Source organism: Stigmatopora nigra, chromosome 3 (assembly GCF_051989575.1).
Source record: "Stigmatopora nigra isolate UIUO_SnigA chromosome 3, RoL_Snig_1.1, whole genome shotgun sequence".
Taxonomy (NCBI): Eukaryota; Metazoa; Chordata; class Actinopteri; order Syngnathiformes; family Syngnathidae; genus Stigmatopora; species Stigmatopora nigra.
In genome coordinates this window covers 16,991,863-17,015,033 of record NC_135510.1, presented here as the reverse complement: position 1 = coordinate 17,015,033, position 23,171 = coordinate 16,991,863, and the positions used below count along the sequence as shown (strand labels likewise).

Here is a 23,171-nt window from a genome sequence, read left to right as displayed (position 1 = left end):
GCTGAGTTCTAGTAGCAAACCATTTTTTAAAAAAAATATTTATTTATTTTGACTATTAGCGAGCGGAAAACTGAATTTTCCCATTTTTATGAACTTACTAAAAAAATGTAATTAACAAAATGTCCACCAGAAAAAAAACCGCAATGTCGTGAAACCGCGCTATTCGAGGGATAACTGTATTTTATCCTAAACAAACCCATGTTAATATTGCAATTTTCTATGGGTTTTTCTGCTGAATCCCGAGCTAAAAAATGCTCCATAAACATGTGTTTTTTCCCAGTGAGGACACTTACCAGCATGGCATAAACATATTTCTGATCCTTCTCTTGTAGGAAAACCAGGACGTCCGACAGGAGCAATGCGTGTACATCTATGGAAAAGAAAATGTTCATAAATACTTTTCTTTATCCCATTAACAAAAAAAGTTGCGTTCTGTATGCTACCTTTGAGGCGTCCCTGGTTATTCTTAAGCTGAAGCGCCCCGTCGTGAACGAGGCGTCGGCGTAGAAGGTCCTCACGGGCGAAGATTTGCCCACTGGTCATCATCATAATAGACTTGCTATCAGTGCGGCTGTGGAAATCCTTCAACCGTCTCTTTTTGTCGTGTTCGTTGACGCGGCAGTCCACGCAAGCAATGGCCTCCTTTACCAAGCGCAATGCTTCCGATAGGTCTTCGTAGTCGCCGTCACCCTCTGCGCACGGAAGGAAGCGGTCAGCATGTAGGACATTATTTGCTTTCTCTATGGGTAAAGAAGGAGGAGTTCATATATTTTCATCTCTATTAGTAACTGTCACTCGCTTAGAGCCGCAATTATCGAATTTTCCGGACTATAAGCCGCACAAATATATCGTATTTTCTCGCATATAAGCCGCACCCTTAAGAGCCGCCCCTGATTCACAATTTTCATATTCATGGTTTATAATGGGAGTACAAATGTTTTATTTTGATCTAATTTTTCGGACTGTAAGTCGCACTAATATATCGTATTTTCTCGCATATAAGCCGCACCCTTAAAATTGCATTAAAATCGTTGAATTTTACAATTTCTCTCGTATAAGCCGCCCCCTGATTCACAATTTACATCTTCATATTCATGGCTTAAATAGGGAGTACAAATGTTTTATTTTGATAGAATTTTCCGGACTATAAACTGCACTAATATATCGTTATTTCTTGCATATAAGCCGCACCCTTAAAATTGCATTAAAATCATTGAATTTTGCAATTTCTCTCGTATAAGCCGCCCATGATTCACAATTTTCATCTTCATATTCATGGTTTTAATAGGGAGTGCAAATGTTTTATTTTGATCGAATTTTCCGGACTATAAGTCACACTAATATATCGTATTTTCTCGCATATAAACTGCACCCTTAAAATTGCATTGAAATCATTGAATTTTGCAATTTCTCTCGTATAAGCCGCCCCCTGATTCACAATTTTCATCTTCATATTCATGGTTTTAAATAGGGAGTGCAAATGTTCTATTTTGATAGAATTGTCTTGTTGTTTCCTAACTTATTACTACTTCAACCATTAAAGAAATAAAGCATACATTAATTAGTCCCACTTAAGTATAAGAATGACTTATAGTCCAGAAAATTCGGTACATGCTGCTCTGTAGGAATGAGTTATTGTTTTCTAAACTGCTTAACCTCACTCATAAGGGTTGCAGGGGGTGCTAGAGCCTATCTCCGCCAACGATGAGCACCAGGCGGGGCACACCCTGAATTGGTGGCTAGCCAATTACAGGGCACAATGAAATAAACAACAAAACACTCCTAGCTAGGGGCAATTTGGAGTGTTTAACCAGCTAGCTTTGCCTAGCATGTTAGTGGGATGTGGGAGGAAACTTGATTACCCCAAGAAAACCCACGCAAGCCCAGATAGGAATCCATTTACGGGGTTTTTCTGACCTGTGGTGTGTTGTAGAATTCTCTGAATCAGGACAGGGTACTTGGTTATCCTCTGGGTGACCAGCAAGATGCATTCTGGGATACCGAGGCGCCGGACGATGGTGCTGCTCATCTTTTTCTGAGGGAAGAAGATGACATAAAATGTCATTTGGTCTTGGAATGGGGAAAGTTGCCGGTGATATTTGGAATTGGAGAAAACAGACGTACTTTGATGAAGGCCTTGAAACGTTTGTCTTTGGTTAGAAGGTCTTTGTATAGGTTGACGGCTTCGTTATGGCGGCCACAGAATTTGCCGTAGGTACTCTTCATGCTTTCACTGTTGCAGCCGGAGAACTTGAAAAGCAATGGGTTGGAAGTTAGTTCAAATTTGAGTGGGTGTGATCAGAGTAGGACAACACAAAAAAATAATTATATTTTCACGACTATAAGGCGCACCCTCAATGAATGACATTTTTTCCATATATAAGGCGCACTGTATTATAAGGTGTACTGTGTATTTTGGAGAAAAATTAAGACTTAAGTGCGCCCTATAGTCGTGAAAATACGGTAATTTCTATTGACTTCCAGGTATGAAGCACTGACTACTTTACAGTCACCTCTAGAGCCAGCCATTGTTGATGTTTTTTTTTTTTTTTTGTATTAAAGTGGGGGAGGAGCTATATGATGGAAGATTTTGTAAACTAAGACGGCATCTGTATATTTAACAGTATTGTTTCAATTTAGGTATTTGTGTTTTTTTTAATATCCGACAGTGGTGGTTTTTGGTTTTCTGTTTTTTCCATATATAAGGCACACTGGATTATAAGGCGCACTGTCTATTTTGGAGAAAATTTAAGACTTTTAAGTGCGCCTTATAGTCGTGAAAATACGGTAAATAAAAAAAAAAGCTAGTTTTAAAGCATCCAGGAGCATAAAATGCTAATTATGTCATATGAAAGTTAACATGGGTTTTGAATTTAAAATATATTCATGTTGTTTCCTCATATATTCTCTTTAACTTTACATCTTATTATTAATTGTAACAGTGCTTTTTGATATTATTATTATATGACAATTTCTGATTTCTATTGGGGTAAATTTTAACACTTTGACAAACAATTTGGAATTCTTACTTTTTCCTCCTCCATAATATTGGTATAAATGTATTTTAGTTCCTAGAATTCATTACTATTTTTAAATTAATAAATAAAATGCCCTTTTTAAAATTTACAAGGAAAAATGAGCCAAAAAGTAGTATTCATTACTTTTTTAAAATTAATAAATAAAATGCCATTTTTAAAATTTACAAGGAAAAATGAGCCAAAAAAATGAAAAAATTAACAATTGCATTTTAAAAAAATAAATTTAAGATATTCTTTTAATAAAATAATGTCATTTTTTTTAATCATTTTTTTGGTTTTGTAAAAATTCTCCAAACCTGAACAAAATAAGAAAAATGTATTACCATCAACTCATTAAAAAAAATGAACCATAAACCCATTGACAACAATAAAAGGTTAAATCTATTTAACATTTAAAGATTAGTTTTCAATGCCCTAAATATCCAACTAATCGACCAATCATTTGCTGCCTAGTCCAAAAGGATTGGACACCTAAAAAAAATAAATTTTCAAGAATCATATTTTGAGGACGCCCCTCCATCACCCTCACCTGGCTTAGAAGGATGTCACCAATCCGGTGTACGACCACGCCCTGTTCCGAGCGCCCGCCCTCGGGCAGGCAGTCGCGTTTCCTCTCCAACATGCGCAGGAGAAGTTGTGTGTGGAAATCCAGTAGCTCGTCCAAGGCGGGGAAAAGGCGCTCCAGGATTTGCGGCTCTAGCTGGACTTCCTTCTGTAGACCTTTGCTGTACACCTCTGACATGATGCGCAATGTTCGGAAGTGGTGGATCTCTGTCTGCATCAGTTCTGTGGGAAATCATCAAGTTTTTTCATTCATTTTTGTTTTAATACACAGTCGATATGGCAATATTACATGCTCGTAACATAAACTAAATTAAATGAACTTGGATTATAATGCACACATCCAAAAATAAATTTAATCTAACCTTACACTTAACTTAATTCTAATTTTGTTTTAAATTTTGATACCTTTCATCTACTGGGTTGATTTAATTAATTTGTTCCTACACTGAAAAAAAAAACACCCAAAACATGATATTGGATTGGAAAAACATTTTGATTTGTTTTAATTCGCCATCTATTAACAAAGCAACAAATAACTAGTGGTTTAATTGTACTAAAATGCTTCTTAATAGTATTAAAATGAGACTTTTTGCACGGCAACGTGCTCGCAACATAACACAAACTAATTTAAATTTACTTTGATTAGATGCAGACACACTCCAAAATCAGTTTAATCTAACTTTACACTAAACTTAATTCAAATTTTGTTTGAATTTTGATACTTTTCTTCTCCTGGTTTGAGTTCATTAATACACTACACTGAAAAAAACACCAAAACATGATATTGGATTGGAAAAACATTTGATTTGTTCTAATTCGCCATCTATTAACTAAGTGACAAATAACAAGTGGTTTAATAGTACTAAAATGTGTTTAATAGTACTAAAACAGACTTTTTGCATGGCAACGCGCACGTAACATAACATAAACAAATTTAAATGAACTTGGATTACAATGCAGACACATTCAAAAATAATTTTCGCTCTATTGGCCCCGCCTACACCCTGAATTTCAGATGCACCCTATCACGGGTTGTTTGCTTTAGTCTTCCCTTCAAATATTCTGAAAATGATGCACAAAAATGTGCCCACAATAGCATAACGCACGACCACTTGCCAACAAGAAGTAGTACATACTAGTACATACAAGCTCCACCATTCGCACTGACTAACGGGAAAAAAAAACACTGAAAAAAATGCAATGCTCCGCACAGTACTCGTAGATATCTGTTATACATGAAATAGATGCGGCAAAAAAGACAAGGCTCTAAAATCATAAACAGCCCCTCATTCATGTTTTGCCCACCAGGCTTTCTCGTATCTCAAGATAATTATTCCCTCGAAATTTTACTCGTATCGCTCGTATTTCGAGGTACCACTGTACTTAAAAATCTAATATTTTTCCTGCTATACCAATGTAGTTATTAGAATTTCACAAGGAAAATATCATTAATTTTGAAAATAACAACACACACCGTGCAAATAAAGTTAGTACTTTTTGTCAAGGTAGCACTGTACAGTCATACCTTGAGATAGGAGCTTTATGCGTTCCGAAAATATATCGCAATAGGGAAAACCAAGGCTGAAAATTAAACCAATTATCTTTTTTATTTTTTAACATCGAGCCAACTAATTATTATTGAGATGTTTTTGGTAAAAATATTAATTTGATATGCTCAGAGGTACAAAACAATTTAAAAGTACAGCTTACTCATTTAGCATTACCATTAAAGAAGATTAAAAATGGACAAAAACCAAATATTTAACTAGAGCTCTGGAAAATGTGATTTTAATTCCTCGGGTAACAATTTTTCTTATAATAGAAGAATCGCTTTTCTGCTTTATCACTTCTGACGTCTGTTCCTTCTCAGCGAAACGCTTCTTGACAGGTTTTTTAACGTTTTCACTCCATGATTTCTCATTTATTTGCATGGAAAATGATAATTAGAGATCCATATGAGGAGGGGGAAATGCTTCTCTCTTTAGTTACCGTATTTTCATGACTATAAGGCGCACTTAAAAGTCTTAAATTTTCTCCAAAATAGACAGTGCGCCTTATAATACAGTACGCCTTATATATGGAAAAAAAAACAGAAAAACGAAAACCACCACTGTCGGATATTAAAAAAAACACAAATGCCTGAACTGAAACAATACTGTTAAATATGCAGATGCCATCTAGGTTTACAAAATCTTCCATCATATAGCTCCTCCCCCACTGCACGATTTTATACCAAAAAATCCAAAACATCAACAATGGCTGGCTCTAGAGGTGACTGTAAAGTAGTGAGTGCTTCATACCTGGAAGGCAATAGCAATTACCGTATTTTCACGACTATAAGGCGCAATTAGAAGTCTTACATTTTCTCCAAAATAGACAGTGCGCCTTATAATACGGTGCACCTTATAATACAGTGCACCTCATAATACAGTGCGCCTTATATATGGAAAAAATGTCATTCATTGAGGGTGCGCCTTATAATGCGGTGCACCTTATAGTCGTTTAAATACGGTAACTAAATTGACTCGGTCCCGGATTGCATTAAGCTCGTATCTCGAGGTACCACTGTATAAATTATCGCATTTCTGTAAACGGGCAAAAAACAATGAGTAAACAAATGACTGTACATACCGTAGATGACATCCTGCCTCTTGACCACATCGCGGTCCAGCAGCTGTAGGTATTGCTGTTCCACTCCTAAACTCCAAGAATCGGCTTCCATCTCCTTAGCCTCGCCCTCAAACTCGCCCATCAACTGTCCGTCCATCATCTCCGTCCCTGTCAGAGACCACAAACTCTTAAAACCGGTCGCTTTGACTTAAGACTTTCCCCGAAAACTCCTCGTGAATGCAACTTAACGGCTCTTCATTTATTTACATGGTTGCGATGGTGTGTAATGACCTTCGTCGGTGAGCGATTCCATCGACTCCGTGACCGCGTTGGTTCTGTTCAGCGAGTCGGTGGACTGGGACAGATAGCGTAGACCCCTGATGGGGATCTCGTCAAACACTGGACTGTAGGGGGCGGTCACACAAAGGTCAAGGTGCGTATTTCGAGGAATAGATGCGATTGTTACAGAAAAAGGGGCTCGCTTACCCGGCAATGTTGCTGATGGAAAGACTTTTGGACAAGTTGTTGCCATGGAAAGGCATGAGGCTGGTGTGGCGTCGTGTTGGCTGCGTCGTCTGAGTTGCGTGGTCCTCCGGGGACAAGATGGCCGACCAGGGGCGTTCCCTGGTTCCACTGGCTGCAGAGAAGAAGAAAAGCAAACTGGTTGGTGTATCCCAGGGGTGCATATTGTCTCATATCTATCATATACAATTCGTATCATGATTAATATTAATCCCAATATTATACTTACAGTATTTTTACATCTATAGGGCGTACATAAAAGTCAAACATTTTCTCTAAAATGGTCGATGGGCCCAATCGGTCGGTGTTTTTGTCTGTGCACTAAACTTGATTTTTGTACATAGGTACGCTAGTGGGTAGCATAACATACGGAACTGGGTAGCATAATATATGTTAGCGGGTAGCATAACATATGCTAGCGGGTAGCATAACATATGCTAGCGGGTAGGATAACATATGGTAGCGGGTAGTATAACATACACTAGTGGGTAGCATACATACATAGGTAGCATAACATACATTAGCGGGTAGCATAACATACGCTAGCAGGTAGCATAACATATGCTAGCGGGTAGCATAACATACACTAACAGGTTGCATAACATACAGTAGCGGCTAGCATAACATATGCTAGCAGGTAGCATAACATACGCTAGTGGGTAGCATAGCATACACTAACGGGTTGCATAACATACACTAGCGGGTAGCGTAACATGCACTAGCGGGTAGCGTAACATACACTAGCGGGTAGCGTAACATACACTAGCGGGTAGCATAACATACACTAGCGGGTAGCATAACATACGCTAGCGGGTAGCATAACATATGCTAGCACCTTAACGGATGAGGTGTCCAATGTATTGACAAAAAACAGAAAATACTTTGAAGGGAAAATCCAAAGAAAATCATTACATGTGCTATTTCTGAGATACGGCACCCTGAGCGAACAACGGCAGCCACAAGTCAGTGAGTTTTTTTCACATTTTATGCAAGAAACGATTTATCTTTTTCCCTTGAATTATATTCATAAACATAAAAATATATTTTCTTTAACCCTATACCTGTCCCGTTTCTGTATTTCCAAATATCGGCCACATTTTGTTATTAAATGTGCATTTTGTCTTTGTCACCTTGCAGTTTCGAGCATGTCAAATCTAATTTATGCGCATATAAGCCTCAACCTCTCATCAGTCATCATTTTTTAAGCAACAAATACAGCATACAACTTTGTAAATACAGTATTTCTCTTATATAAGCCACAATTGCCACTTGTAACTCACTTTTACTCCTCATGGTGACGCAGGGGAACGAACTGGAGTCTGGCACGGTGTTAAAATGTGGTCTGGGCAACTAGCCAGGGATGAAAAAAGTTGAGAAAACATCATTATTAGCCATTGAAACAATGCACAAAAGGGCATTTTTAAGACTTTTTTTTACCTTCATCTTTACCTTTGCGCAAACAGCTAAGCCATCTCTGCAGTTTTTGTGGACGTAGGAGTTGCAATCTACAAAAAAAGGAAAGAAATGGGAGAATGTCAAACTAAAAAAAAAAAAAAAGGTGTGGTGGCTGGAAAAGTGGTCCGCTAATAGAAAGCAGATTGTGGCGGCGCGTGATGCAACACGGGAGTAATACTGAAAAGGGGGAGGTGCTTTAAGATGGCTGACAAACACATTAGCCTTGCGCTATGCATGGGAAAGTTTTTCAGTGGCGGAGAGAGATTGCCAAAGTACGATTTGGTCTGGAGTTTGGGGGACAAACATAGTCTTGTTTCCCATGGCGATGTAAACGTCATCGTCAAAAACTTCTATTGAAGAGTTACACGCAAGAAATACGAAGTTTGTCCCTTAGTTTTGTATTTGGTAATAAGACTTTGTACTGATTAAAAGGGTTTGGGTAGCCGCGTTATTAAAAAAAAGGATGGAAAATTGGTTGAAGCTGGTGTGGGAAGTGGAAAAGATGATGTTTTTTGAAGGAAAAAGTGGAAAAGATGATGTTTTGAAAGAAAAAAGTATGTGAGGAGATTTTGAATAGGTTTGTTGAGCTAGGCTTGATGTTATTTAGTTGGAAAAGAATGGAATAGTGAATGATTAAATATAATTTAAGGCTTTTAGATGAGATAATTAAGGTGAAATACTATTAATAGTTCTTGTATTTTTTAAGGAGAAAAACTTCAATATCATAAGTATATAATAATAATAATAATAAGAAGATTAATAATAATAAGAAGAAGAATAATAAGAATAATAATAAGAGTAAGAATGAGAAGAATAAGAATTAGAATAAGAATAAGAATTAGAAGAATAAATATAAGAATAAGAACAAGAACAAGAATAGGAACAGGAATAAGAACAGGAATAAGAACAGGAATAAGAACAGGAATAAGAACAGGAATAAGAATAGGAACAAGAACAGGAACAAGAACAAGAATATAAATAGGAATAAGAATAAGAATAAGAATAGGAATAAGAATAAGAACACGAATAAGAACAAGAATAAGAACAAGAACAGGAACAAGAACAGGAATAAGAATAGGAACAAGAATAGGAACAAGAATAAGAACAAGAATAGGAATGAGAATAGGAATAAGAATAATAGTAATAATATAAATATAAGTAAAAATCCACCAATATCAAGACAAAAAAATAATACTAAGCAATTGAATATGATTCTAGAGTTGATTTTTATCGCTATAATATACACATCGAACATTCATCATTCTTTAATGTTGTCTGTTTAGTTCCAATAATCTTAAATCCTATTTCACTATTCATAATGACATTTTAAACACATTGTTAGTCCTTTTATGATTCCTAATTAAGTTTAATGCAACTAATTAAAATTGTCCTTGAGTTTCATTCATCATCCTCAATTCTACACATCCTCACAATTGTTAAAATATATTCTAATTTATTCTTCATATTCCCATTCCGTATTATTTTTAACTTTTTGCATTTAAACATTTTGATTTCACAGTAATTAATTTATATATTCCCAATTTATAAAGATTTTTTATCAACACCATTTCTCACATTTTCTACTTTATATCATTTTCAAATACATTCTTTTTGTCATAAATATTTGTCCTTTCTTGATTTCGCTCACCTTGCCAATGACGCAACCCGGCGGCCTATAACGTGCTCGGTTCGGTAGCCCTGGCAGCCATTTTCTCCTCTTAAATGCTTTTATGAGGCCTTTTTATGGCAATGTTCGGAGGAGGAGCCCCCCCTGCCTCAGCCTCGCACAAAAGAGCGGCTGTGCGAATACGTGAACGTCTTTCAAGCCCACATCTGTCTGGAAACACCCTCCTCGCCAATGACGAACAAATGGGACCCACGAACGGAAAGCCGCTTTCTGCATTTTTAGACTGTTGTGTCAAAATCTTGCGCAAGAGGCGACATCCTCTTTCTAGCCCATTTTTTCCTCCCGTTTTGACTCCTTTTGTAATACTAGCTAGACTTTTGAGTCCATTCTGTAAGACTTTTGGGTAAATGAAAGACATTTTTTTGGTATTTCAGGTTGCAAATCCCTGGTGTAATGTTTCTAAGAGCACTGGGCGGAGCATAGGATTTTTTGTGTGTGTTTTTTTGCTGTTAGTTAGTGCGAATGGCGGAGGTTGTTTGCTAATATGAGAGGAGTATGTACTACTTCTTGTTGGCAAGTGGTGGTGCGTTATACTATTGTGAGGACATTTGTGTGCATCATTTTCAGGATATTTTGAAGGGAAGACAAAAGTAAACAACCCTCGATAGGTTGTGTCTGAAAGTCAGGGTGGAGGCGGGGCTAAAAGAGCCAAGAAAAGTATCAAAATGTCAAACAAAATTAGAATTAAGTTTAGTGTAAAGTTAGATTAAACTTATTTTTGAGTGTTTGCATCATAGTCCAAGTTTATTTAAATTTGTTTGTTATGTTACTAGCGCGTTGCCATGCAAAAGGTCTCAATCCGACTAATTTTAGTACTATTAAACACATTTTAGTACGATTAAACACATTTTAGTACTATCAAACACTTTTTAGTACTATTAAACACATTTTAGTACTATTAAACACATTTTAGTATAATATTAAACACATTTTAGTACTATTAGACACATTTTAGTTCTATTAAACCACTAGTTATTTGATACTTTGTTAATAGATGGCAAATTAGAACAAATAAAAATATTTTTCCAATCCAATATCCAGTTTTTGGTGTTTTTTTTCAGAGAGTTGGAACAAATTAATTAGTTTTTAGTTCATTTCTATGCAAAGCTTCATTTGAGTTACAAGTAAATTGACATAAGAGTTCAATCCCAGAACAAATTAAGCTCATATCTCAAGGTACCACTATTTATTTATTGATGATTAATCTGTTCGCTTCTTTGTTGTTATTTGTGCACTCCACTACTCATTTATGTTGTTGACTACTTTATTAATTAATTCTGTATTTATTTGTTATTATTAATTAGCTTGTTTGTTGTTGTTATTTGTGCACTTTGTGATGAAGCCTTAAATCTAATTATTCCACTCGAATAACAATAAATTTAAAAAATTCAACTCAATTCAAAACAATGAAATCAAACGATTGATACATAAGAAAACCAAGTCGACGCCCAAAAGAAATAAACACAACTAAAGTTCTTAGCGGGATGCGCTGCCGTTGAAAAGCCTCTTGCCAAGTGACGACCACGGCGATAATCTTCTTGGCGAACGAACGGCTTTTGATAGCTGCTATAAAACGTGATTAACGTTGTAAATAAAACGGCAACTGCTGCCCACTTTCTCAGTATATTGTGTGAAGAAAACACTTACACGTGCACTGGAAGATCTCTTTGCTGCCAAGGGTCTTGTTGCATTGGGAGCAGAGGGATGAGCAGGTGGGTACCTGGCCGGACCCCGTAGCGGCAAAATGATGCCCGTTGACCGCCTTCTCCTTGGCCTCCTTCTCCTTCTTTTCCCGCTCCTTTTCCTGAAATAAAAACAAAACAAAGATTTATGCTCGATGCTTTGGAAAGGGAAGACAAAAGCAAACAACCCTCGATTGGTTGAGGTGAAAGTCAGGGTGGAGGCGTGGCCAATAGAGCCAATGAGGTTTCAAATTTCAAAACAAAATTAGAATGAAGTTTAGTGTAAAGTTAGATTAAACTTATTTTTGAGTGTCTGAATCGTAATCCAAGTTCATTTAACTTTGTTTGTTATGTTACGAGCGTGTTGCCGTGCAAAAATTCTGATTTTAGTACTATTAAATTCATTTTAGTACTATTAAACTACTAGTTATTTGTTACTTTGTTAATAGATGGCGAATTAGAAGAAATAAAAATGTTTTTCCGATCCAATACCCTGTTTTGAGTGTTTTTTTCAGAGGATCGTAACAAATTAATTTGTTTTAAGTCAATTTCTATGGGAAGCGTTCATTTGAGTTAATAAATTGACATACAAACGCAGTCCCGGAACAAATTAAGCTCATATCTCAAGGTACCACTGTTATTAAACCAGTTGAAAAACCACGCAGGCCTGGGGAGAGCATGCAAACCTGGATTTGAACCTATGACCCCTACTGTGAGGCCTATATGCAAAATCTGTCTAATTTTAGTATACTATTAAACACATTTTAGTCTTATTAAACCACTAGTTATTTGTTACGTTGTTAATAGATGGCAAATTAGAACAAATACAAATGTTTTTCCAATCCAATATCCAGTTTTTGGAGTTTTTCCAGAGGGTTGGAACGAATTAATTAGTTTTTAGTTCATTTCTATGGGAAACATTCATCTGACTTACGAGTAAATCAACATACAAGCTCAGTCCCGGAACGAATTAAGCTCGCATCTCAAGGTACCACTGTACTGATAAATCTCCCAAAACACTTTTGTTAATTTTTGTCTGCATCATAATCCAAGTTCATTTAAATTTGTTTATGTTATGTTACGAGCACGTTGCCGTGCAAAAAATCTCCCCATACGCTAAATCTGTCTAATTTTAGTAATATTAAACACATTTTAGTACTATTAAGCCACTAGTTATTTGTTACTTTGTTAATAGATGGCGAATTAGAACAAATAAAAATGTTTTTCCAATCTAATATCCTGTTTTGGATGCTATTTTCAGAGGGTTAAAACAAATTAATTAGTTTTTAGTTCATTTCTATGGGAAACATTCATTTGAGTTACAAGTAAATCGACATACGAGCTCAGTGCCGCACCGCATGAAGCTCATATCTCAAGGTACCACTGTAATTGCCTCAAAACAGAGGATTTTGAAGTCGAGTACAATTTGAGTGCTTTTTTTGCAAGGATTTAACCCTGCATGCTGTCTAGAGAAGGAACCGAACTGCTGGTAGGAGGAAGGAAATGCCGAATGCACATTTCCTCTTTCTCTTTTACGAGACCAGCTGCTAAATTAACGGGACAAAAGTAACGAGAAAGCGTTTTTTAATGACCAAACAGATCCAAGTTGCTTCCTGACTGCCTTGAAACAAAAATCAAGAGATTCAATTGTGTTAAGAATGACATAAACGCAATATAATCTTCCTTGGAATCACTTTTTCCATTTTTTTGGAGAAAAGATGACATCATTTTTTTTTTCGCATTTGGTCATCGCAATAGCGACAATGTGATGATGTGGAGAAGAACAAGGGAGGCTATTCTCCAGGCTTGACGTCAAATAGGATCCACCCAAACCCAAAGGAAACGGACGCGGGCAGAGTTTCCGAAGTTTAGCTTAACAAGGCACCAAAAAAACCCCAAAAACTGACAGCGGGATATCAAAAAAACTTGAAAGTTAGCAAAATCGTAAGGAAGACGTATACGTGCTGAAATAAAAGCTGTTGAATGTGACCTCAGATGAGTTTTAGGCAGATTAGTTTTTGTTTGTTTTTTGTTTTTTTTGGGAGTAATGCAAGCAACCACAGAAGATTTCCAGAGATGGTAAAGAAGAGTCATCATGAAGAGAAGAGAGAAGAATTAACTAGAATTGACTGCAGTTGCGGTGTGTAGTCATGACGACTAAAATGTCGACGGTCAATCTTGACTGATGGCGTTTTGAGCTGAGAATGTTGGCGGAAATCGGGCTGAGGAAATCACGAAAACGTCTAAGTCAGGTGATAGGACGTCAAGTCTAATTTATGCGCATATAAGCCGTAGCCTCGGACGATTTAGCGTGTTTTCACGACTATAAGGCGCACTTAAAAGTCTTAAATTTTCTCCAAAATAGACAGACAGTGCGCCTTATAATCCAGTGCGCCTTATATATGGACCAAAATAGAAAACCAAAAACGAAAAACCACCACTGTCAGATATTAAAAAAACACAAACGCCTGAACTGAAACAATACTGTGAAATATGCAGATGCCATCTTAGTTAACAACATCTTCCAACATATAGCTCCTCCCCCACTGCAAGATTTCGTACAAAAAAATCCAAAACATCAACAATGGCTGGCTCTAGAGGTGACTGTGTAGTGAGTGAGTGCTTCATACCTGGAAGTCAATAGCAATTACCCTATTTTCACCACTATAAGGCGCACTTAAAAGTCTTACATTTTCTCCAAAATAGACAGTGCGCCTTATAATACAGTGCGCCTTATATATGCAAAAAAAATGACATTCATTGAGGGTGCGCCTTATAATGCGGTGCGCCTTATAGTCGTAAAAATACGGTAATTTGTTTGGTACAAACCCTAAACCAGCATTAGTTTTTGCTTTTTGTTGGATTGATGCAAAAACCAAAGGTAGCAAGAGATTTTTTCCTCGTGCTAATTTTTCTTTAGATTTGCAGGTTGTTATTAATTTTTGGTGCGACGCAATATTATTGTCAGGAGAATTTTTTTATAGTGAGTATTTAAAAAAATAGCAGTTAAATAAAGGTTAGTTTTGAAATCAGCAACCAAAAATTATAACGAATCAGTCAATCAAAAAAAAACCCAAAAAATGAATATAAAAGTTAGTTAGTTTTGAAATCAGTGCCCAAAAATGCTAAAGAATCAATCAATAAAAAAAACGTCACAAATAGGAAAATAAAGGTTAATTAGTGCAATATTAAATTTCATGCGTCAACAACACTCATCCAGACAAAGTATGTTGAATATAAATGCATTCATGCAATAACAACTGTTAAAACAAAAAGAGAAAAAGTTCCCCTTTAACGTTATTATTATTCACCAAACCTCTTTTTGGCACAACATTTCCTCCTAAACTATGTTTGCTATTATTTCAATTTCACACAAACTTTCAAAACTTATTTTAACAGTTAAAAAATGCTCGCATATTTCCTCCCTTCACCGAGTGTCACTTCCATAAAAGGTCAACAAAAGGTGACTTCATCAAAAAAACTTAAAAAATGGAGATTAACATCTTTTAACCCTCGTTGGTAAAGTACTTCACACGTTTTTTTTAGATTGGCAACAACTGATGAAAACGTCTTTGGGATTAATGGGTTAAAAATGAAGAAAAAATACAAGCGAGCAGCTTAAGCAAAACTTTTAACAACCGAAATACTACGTTTTGTAACATCAGCGTTACTGTAGAGACAAATAATGGCGGACACGGCGAACTCGGGGTCACCCTACCTGGTGCCAACCCTTCCATCTCCTCAACGAGAAGCCATGGCTCCACATTGCCGAGCTCTGACAAACCCGCGACAAAAATCAGCAGCGACAAGACGCCATTGAGACGAGTGACAAAGAGGAAGTGGGAGGTTGATACTTCTGCATTGAGCGTCTCGGCGTAGACGCCATGACGACATCGTTTGCAGTAACGACCCGTTTGGACATAGTAGAATAATAACTAAGGTACTTGACTGAGGGCTAGGTGTCAAGTCATAAACACTAGGTGAAGAAATGACTTCTATTTAAAGTTTTATTCATTTATTTCGCAGTTTTAAAGCCCTTTGGTACCTTGACTTTACAGTTTTAGTATTAACGTATTTTCACGACTATAAGGCGCACCCTCAATGAATGACATTTTTCCATATATAAGGCGCACTGTATTATAAAGCACACTGTATTATAAGGCGCACTGTCTATTTTGGAGAAAATGTAAGACTTCTAAGTGCGCCTTATAGTCGTGAAAATACGGTAATTGTTATTGACTTCCAGGTTTGAAGCACTCACTACTTTACAGTCACCTCTAGAGCCAGCCATTGTTGATGTTTTGGATTTTTTCTTAGGGGGAGGAGCTATAGGATGGAAGATTTTGTAAACTAAGATGGCATCTGGATATTTAACCGTATTGTTTCAGTTCAGGCGTTTGTGTTTTTTTAATACCCAACAGTGGTGCTTTTTCGTTTTTTTTGGTTTTCAGTTTTTTTTTCATATATAAGGCGCACTCTATTATAAGGCGCACTGTCTATTTTGGAGAAAATTTAAGACTTTTAAGTGCGCCTTATAGTCGTGAAAATACGGTAATTGCTAATGACTTCCAGGTATGAAGCACTCACTCACTACACAGTCACCTCTACAGCCAGCCATTGTTGATGTTTTGGATTTTTTTTTGTGTATAAAATCTTGCAGTGGGGGAGGAGCTATATGATGGAAGATGTTGTAAACTAAGATGACATCTGCATATTTAACAGTATTGTTTCAGTTCATGTGTTTTTTTTTAATATCCGACAGTGGTGGTTTTTCGTTTTCAGTTTTTTCCCATATATAAGGCGCACTGGATTATAAGGCGCACTGTCTATTTTGGAGAAAATGTAAGACTTTTAAGTGTGCCCTATAGTCGTGAAAATACCGTAACTTTTGGTCTGGACCCAACAGAGACGGAGTGAATACACTTTTAAGTGAGAGAATCCGTCGCCGGAGCACATGTCGATAAAATATCCCTCACAAGTTTCCAATTAGCTCACGTCTGGTGTCTATCATTGGCAAAAAAAAAAAAAATCAGGCATACGCCCTTTAAAATTGGAAAACACAAACAGACAACTTAGTCTTCAATATCCCAACCCTGAATCTAAAAAAAAAAAGCTACCGTATCTTCACGACTATAAGGCGCACTTAAATTTTCTCCAAAAAATCCAAAACATCAACAATGGCTGGCTCTAGAGGTGACTGTGAAGTAGTGAGTGCTTCATACCTGGAAGTCAATAGCAATAACCGTATTTTCACGACTATAAGGCACACTTAAAAGTCTTAAATATTCTCCAAAATAGACAGTGTGCCTTATAATACAGTGCGCCTTATATATGGAAAAAATGTCATTCATTGAGGGTGCGCCTTATAATACGCTGCGCCTTATAGTCGTGAAAATACGGTACTTAAAAATATCCTGCACCGATCATGAGGACGAAAACCAATCTGGAGAAAGTTGGTCTTCCACTACCAAAAAAAAAAAACACTGACGCGTGTTTGGGACGGTAATTAAAACATAAGAACTCCACCAACGAGGAGATTTGAGTTGGAATTTGAAACCACCACCGCTAAAACCGCCATTCCAACATGCTCTCTCTTCATGGCTAATTATACGTTGCAAAAAAGGCACTGGGTTTTAATCGATGAGGAAAGAAGATTTGGTGGGTGGCCTCACCCTGTTCTTTTTGTACATCTTGTTCTTGAGGTAGCTGAAGGTTCGGCTGACTTTGGTGCCCCCCTTTCCGGCCTCGGCGTCGCTTCGTAGTGACCCTGGCTCTTCTTCTGATATGCTAAGCACACAAAAAAATGCACATATTTAACATTGGGAATGTTAGCATGATGCTAGTAATGAGGGTACTGACTGACCTGTATGCAAGAGATCCAGATGTGCTGGAGAAGGACCGCATGCCTGTAAAGAAATGGGAGAGTTAGGCCAAAACTGGATTCGTTATCTAAGTCATGGGTGGCAAAGTGGAGGCCCGCGGGCCGAATCTGGTCCGTCGCATCATTTTGTGTGGCCCGGGAAAGTAAATGATGAGTGCTGACTTTTTGTTTTAGGATCAAATTAAAATGAAGAGTATAGATGTATATTACATTTCCTGATTTTCCCCCTTTTAAATCAATAATTGTCATTTTTTAAATCATTTTTCTTTTTTTAGTTCAAAAATCATTTTGCAAAATCTAAATAAAAAATATATGTGTAGATGTTCATTAAATTTCCTGATTTTCTCCCTCGTAAATCAATAAGTCATTTATAAATATTTTCTTTCGGTGTTTTTAGTTCAAAAATCATTTTGTAAAATCTAAAAATATTTTTAAAAAAAAAGCAAAAATAAACAGTTTTAGAACGATAAAAAAAAATGAAAATTCAGGAATTTTAATCCAGTTCTTTTAATCCATCTATAAAAAAAAAAAAAAAAAAAATATATATATATATATATATATATATATATATATATATATATATATATAAATTATTTTTAGTTTGTCAAGTAAATAATTATTACAAAGCCTATGTCCAATTATTATTATTATATTATTATAACTTTAAAATTATTGTATTTTTTAACTTCAGTACTGAGTTCTAGTAGCAAGACTTATAATAATAATAATAAAAAAACAATGAAAATAATAATTAAAAAATAATAATAATAATACTAATACCAACACTAATAATAAGAAGAATTTCCCCAGAAAATAATCCGCGATGTATTGAAACCACAAAAATTAAAGCCGCAATATTCGAGGGATTACTGTATTTACATATATATATATATATATATATATATATATATATATATATATATATATATATATATATATATATATATATATATATATATATATATATATATATATATATATATATATATATATATATATATATATATATATATATATATATATATATATATATATATATATATATACTAAGTAATATGAATGTTCATTAATATGTGCTGTCCATTATTAAATAAACCAAACTCAATCAAAAATGCAAGTGTTAGAAAACCTAGCTTTCACTCACACAAGTAAAATTGAACCCTAATTAAAATTGCGACCAAGACAAAAGCGTTCAAATCGAACATCTATCTAACTAACTATCCCCGCTAATGTGTCTAAACTTCACCCCAAAAACGTCTGTTTCACACACCTGCTTCCCCGCTAAATATTCCGCTAAATTTCCCCGCCCTCGCTGTGGACAAAGAAGGAACTGCAGGCATCTAAGGGGGTGGGTGACGTCACACATCCCAACGACGACAACGGCGGCTATCACAAATACTTACTGAAACTATCGTCATCGTCACTAGTGGACGAGTCAGCGTAAAAGGTGTGAGACTTAGATTTAGTGAGGATGGGAGAAAGGCTGAAGGAGAAAGAAATCCGCCTCCTCCGCCGAAGGCGTCCCACCACTGAGAACGAACGCATGCACGCAGCAGGTGGGAAAAGAAAAACCACAGCAACAAAAATCAACACTTTTTCTGTCACTCCGTGTGACATAATATAATATTATCCCTTTATTATTCAGCAAAAATCTAACAACGGTAGATATTTTGCAATTTGGTAGGCTAGGATTTCTTCATATTAGGATTGAAAGACCATACATTTAAATTTAACATTTCTTAGAATTTTGTTTATCTCGACATAGTCATTGTTTATTTTGGTGGTCCAAAAAATAAATAAAAATCAAGATTTTTGTTTTTTATTTTGATGTCCCCAAAAATAAATAGATCAAGTTTATTTTATTTTGGTGGTCCACTCCCTCCCCCCCAATTAAAATAATCAGTATTTTATTATTTTGGTGGTCCCAAAAATAAATAAATTAATAAATCAAGATTTTTTTTTTTAATTTTGAATGTCCCCAAAAATAAATAAATATTTTAATATAATTTGGTGGTCCCCCAAAAAAGAATCATATTTTTATTTTTATTTTGGTGGTCCAATAAATAAAAAAATAAATGAATAAATATTTTATTTTGGTGGTCCAAAAAATATTTTTTTTAAATAAAATTTTTTGTATTTTCTTATTTTGCTATCTGAAAAAGTGAGCCCAACCAGAAATCCATACAATAAAACAAGATACTTTAAAAATATTAAACGTATCCAAAAAATGGAATTTCATTCCATTGTTTAAAATCCTGCTCATTTCAAAACATGTTTTAGTTGTTATAATATATCTTCATTCTCTACCAAGATTTATAATAAATCCCAATCATTTTAGATTTTCTCCTTGTAAAACCAGACACAAAAAAAATATATGCCAAACGCAGCCAAATCTCAGCAATTACCAATCTTCACCATCTATAATTTTTCCTCCCATATTTCCTCCACTCACCATCAATATCTCTGTGGCTGATAGCAAGCATGGAAACGGACTTTGTGAGTGGCAGGGTCATCGAGGGGCAGTTGTTCCTCAAGGGACGATAGCGTCTTGACTGCTACAATGACAAGAGAAATCATTACGATTGACGCCGACAAACCGATAAACGTGACGAGTGTTTAAGGACTCCGACCTGTTTTTCTGTGCCGCATGGCACTCCCGTTTCCTCCTGTTCCTCCGTGAGGGAAACCAACGAACCTCGTTCGTCAACCGAATGCCGGAGCATTCTGGAAGAGTCGGAGACGCGGGGGCCTTGATTGGCCGGACGCCGGCCCTCTTCTTGGCCGGCGCTTAGGCCTTCCAAACTGTAGCTGTGGGGAAACAAAAACAAGAACATTACTACCTAGGGTCATTTTAAAGTCTATAAATTATGCTAAGATATCAATACGGCCTTCTTTGTTAGCTCGGATGGGCTAAGACTGGTTTGAAATACTTGGGTAAGTAGGGCTTTGACTTGGGAGAAATTTGAGATAAGAGTAAAATTTTGGAGAAATATTTTGAGATATGAGACAAATTTGGATGTTTTTTTTCGTTAGTCAGGGCTAATGGCGGAGCTTGTTGGCTAATACGAGAGGAGTATGTACTACTTCTAGTTGGCAAGTGGTTGTGTGTTATCCTATTGTGAGGACATTTGTGTGCATCATTTTCAGGATATTTTGAAGGGAAGACAAAAGCAAACAATATTCGATAGGTTGCATCTGAAAGTCAGGATGGAGGCGGGGCGCACTTAAAAGTCTTTAATTTTCTCCAAAATAGAAAGTGCGCCTTATAAATGGAAAAAAACAGAAAACCAAAAACGAAAAACCACCACTGTCGGATATTAAAACAACACAAACGCCTGAACTGAAACAATACTGTTAAATATGCAGATGCCATCTTAGTTTACAACATCTTCCATGATATAGCTCCTCCCCCATTGCAAGATTTTATACAAGAAAAATCCAAAACATCAACAATGGCTGGCTCTAGAGGTGACTGTAAAGTAGTGAGTGCTTCATACCTGGAAGTCAATAGCAATTACTGTATTTTCACCACTATAAGGCGCACTTAAAAGTCTTACATTTTCTCCAAAATAGACAGTGCGCCTTATAATCCAGTGTGCCTTATATATGGGAAAAATGCCATTCATTGAGGGTGCGCCTTATAATGCGGTGCGCCTTATAGTCGTGAAAATACGGTAATAGAATCCTGGCCATTATTGCAATTGCCTTACATTGATTGAATCACCCCCCAAAAAAGCCACTACCGATTTCCACCGGCACGAAAAACTGACGATCCAGACAAAATTTGTAAAACGTGAAATTGACTCCGAATAAGAAAATCCTCCAGCGACAAAAGATAGCAAGAAAAAAAAAATCTACCGTGACATTTCCGGCTAAACTATACAACTGCAGTAACGATAAATCTCCCTTATCTACTCGCTGGGAGGTACGGCGCGGCACCCCCGTGATCAAGCAAATGGTCGTCTCGTCACGTGGGAACATAATTAACTTTAAGTGGACTAAAAGCGTCGGGGCGACTGGGCTGATTGTCGGTGAGCAGATAAGCGTTCGCCCGTCGGGGGTGTCGGTGCCAAGTTATCCGTCAAACTGAAGCTTCATTCCTGACATTATTATCACATGGCGTTTTTGCCAAGCCCCGAGGTCGCCCGCTAACATAAATCAAAGAGCGCTACCTGCTAACTGACCGACTAACTGACGGAATGAAAAAAAAAAACCTCACAATTTACCCCAAAAAAAGCTACGTCTGATTCAATTTCAGGTACCGGGTACAGAAGGTCAAATGCCCGTAAGGACATATCAAATTTGACGGCATAATTTGGTGTTGAACCTGCAAGGAATAGAAATCCAACTGCTATAATTTTGAGTTCCTTCTGGGAAGGCCGTAAAAAATGAACTAACTTCATATTATCCAACCTCAGGTGGATTGCTTATAACTTACCGTATTTTCATGACTATAAGGCGCACTTAAAAGTCTTAAATTTTCTACAAAATAGACAGGGCGCCTTATAATCCAGTGTGCTTTATATATGGACCAATAGTAAAATTGTTAGCCTAGATAAAATAAAATAAATCAGTCGACAAGGTACACTATCCTCTACAGCTAGCAGCAACCGATACTAACTACTATTTTCCTAGTAGAAAAGGTACTGCGTAATGACTACTAGGATAATTAGAGTATATATATATATAGTTCTTTTGTCAAACCACCCAGTATGACGGCGAGCACACTAATTTGGTGCATGTGTCAAATACAGAAATAGCATTCGTTACTGACACTTAGGCTTTAAATGCGATGCGCCATATAGTCGTGAAAATACATGATTTCTATTAATTTTATGACCATGTAAGGCAAGGGTGTCAGATTTGGGTTGGTTCGCGGGTGACTTTAACGTCAACTTGATTTCAAGTGGGCTGGACCATTTTAGATATAATATTTAGATTTTGTTTTTAATGGATTAAAGGCCCGAAATATTCCGTTTTTTATAGATTTAAAAGAAGGTTTATTTGAGTTTTTTTTTCCCAATATACTTTTAGATTTTAAATTTTTTTTAACTAAAAACAGAAAGAAATTATAAAAAAAAATATAATAATATTTAGATATTTTTTTGTTACATGGATCAAAAGAACTGGATTTAAACCCGTGGATATTCAGTTTTTTACAGATCTAAAATAATGTTTATTTTAGCTTTTTTTTATATATTTTTTAGATTTTACAAAATTATTTTTGAACAAAAAACACAGAAAAAAATGGATAAAAAATTACAATTATTGATTTAAAAGGGGGAAAAATCAGGAAATGTAATATACATCTATACTCTTCATTTTAATTTGATCCTAAAACAGAAAGTCAGCACTCTTGATTGATTGTCCCGGGCCACACAAAATGATGCGGCGGCCCAGATTTGGCCCCCGTGCCGCCACTTTGACACCCTTGACGTAAGGTCATAAAGTCCATATTCATATTAACAGAGAGCTCAATCACGTGGACGTCTGTTCTTTTCTCTAATCTGAGACAGTTTAAGAAACGCATTTGCTGCAAAACTGGAGCCTTCGACCGCAAACGCTTGACATTCAATGGGTGTACATTTCTGTTTGTTTTTAGCGGCATCCGCTACAAAACACGGGTGTGCTACTTAAGCATTCCATGTGGCGTAAAACACATTTCTCACCAGAACAGCTGCCTGTGGCTAAGGAGCAACAATAGAGCAGTTGTTTGCGTAAAAAAGAAAAAA

The 23,171-nt window shown here is 36.2% G+C and overlaps 1 protein-coding gene across 6 annotated transcripts in view; it reads right to left on the bottom strand.

The window, feature by feature from the left end:
- Positions 1 to 23,171, bottom strand: part of akap13a (A-kinase anchoring protein 13a) — a 57,279-nt gene that overhangs the window by 15,950 nt on the left and 18,158 nt on the right. Inside the window, exons 5-20 of one of the 6 annotated variants that reach the window (XM_077712552.1) lie at positions 20,070 to 20,247; positions 19,892 to 19,994; positions 18,843 to 18,968; positions 17,422 to 17,464; positions 17,231 to 17,345; positions 11,524 to 11,680; positions 8,184 to 8,239; positions 8,015 to 8,084; positions 6,699 to 6,849; positions 6,480 to 6,616; positions 6,234 to 6,380; positions 3,568 to 3,824; positions 2,125 to 2,250; positions 1,918 to 2,035; positions 444 to 692; positions 294 to 370 (exon numbers count right to left, since the gene is read on the bottom strand). In XM_077712552.1, the coding sequence (XP_077568678.1) occupies positions 294 to 370; positions 444 to 692; positions 1,918 to 2,035; positions 2,125 to 2,250; positions 3,568 to 3,824; positions 6,234 to 6,380; positions 6,480 to 6,616; positions 6,699 to 6,849; positions 8,015 to 8,084; positions 8,184 to 8,239; positions 11,524 to 11,680; positions 17,231 to 17,345; positions 17,422 to 17,464; positions 18,843 to 18,968; positions 19,892 to 19,994; positions 20,070 to 20,247 (2,110 nt within the window). Of the gene's footprint in view, positions 1 to 293; positions 371 to 443; positions 693 to 1,917; positions 2,036 to 2,124; positions 2,251 to 3,567; positions 3,825 to 6,233; positions 6,381 to 6,479; positions 6,617 to 6,698; positions 6,850 to 8,014; positions 8,085 to 8,171; positions 8,240 to 11,523; positions 11,681 to 17,230; positions 17,346 to 17,421; positions 17,465 to 18,842; positions 18,969 to 19,891; positions 19,995 to 20,069; positions 20,248 to 23,171 lie in introns of all 6 variants that reach the window. The other 5 variants (XM_077712551.1, XM_077712550.1, XM_077712553.1 and 2 more) reach the window with 5 other exon arrangements.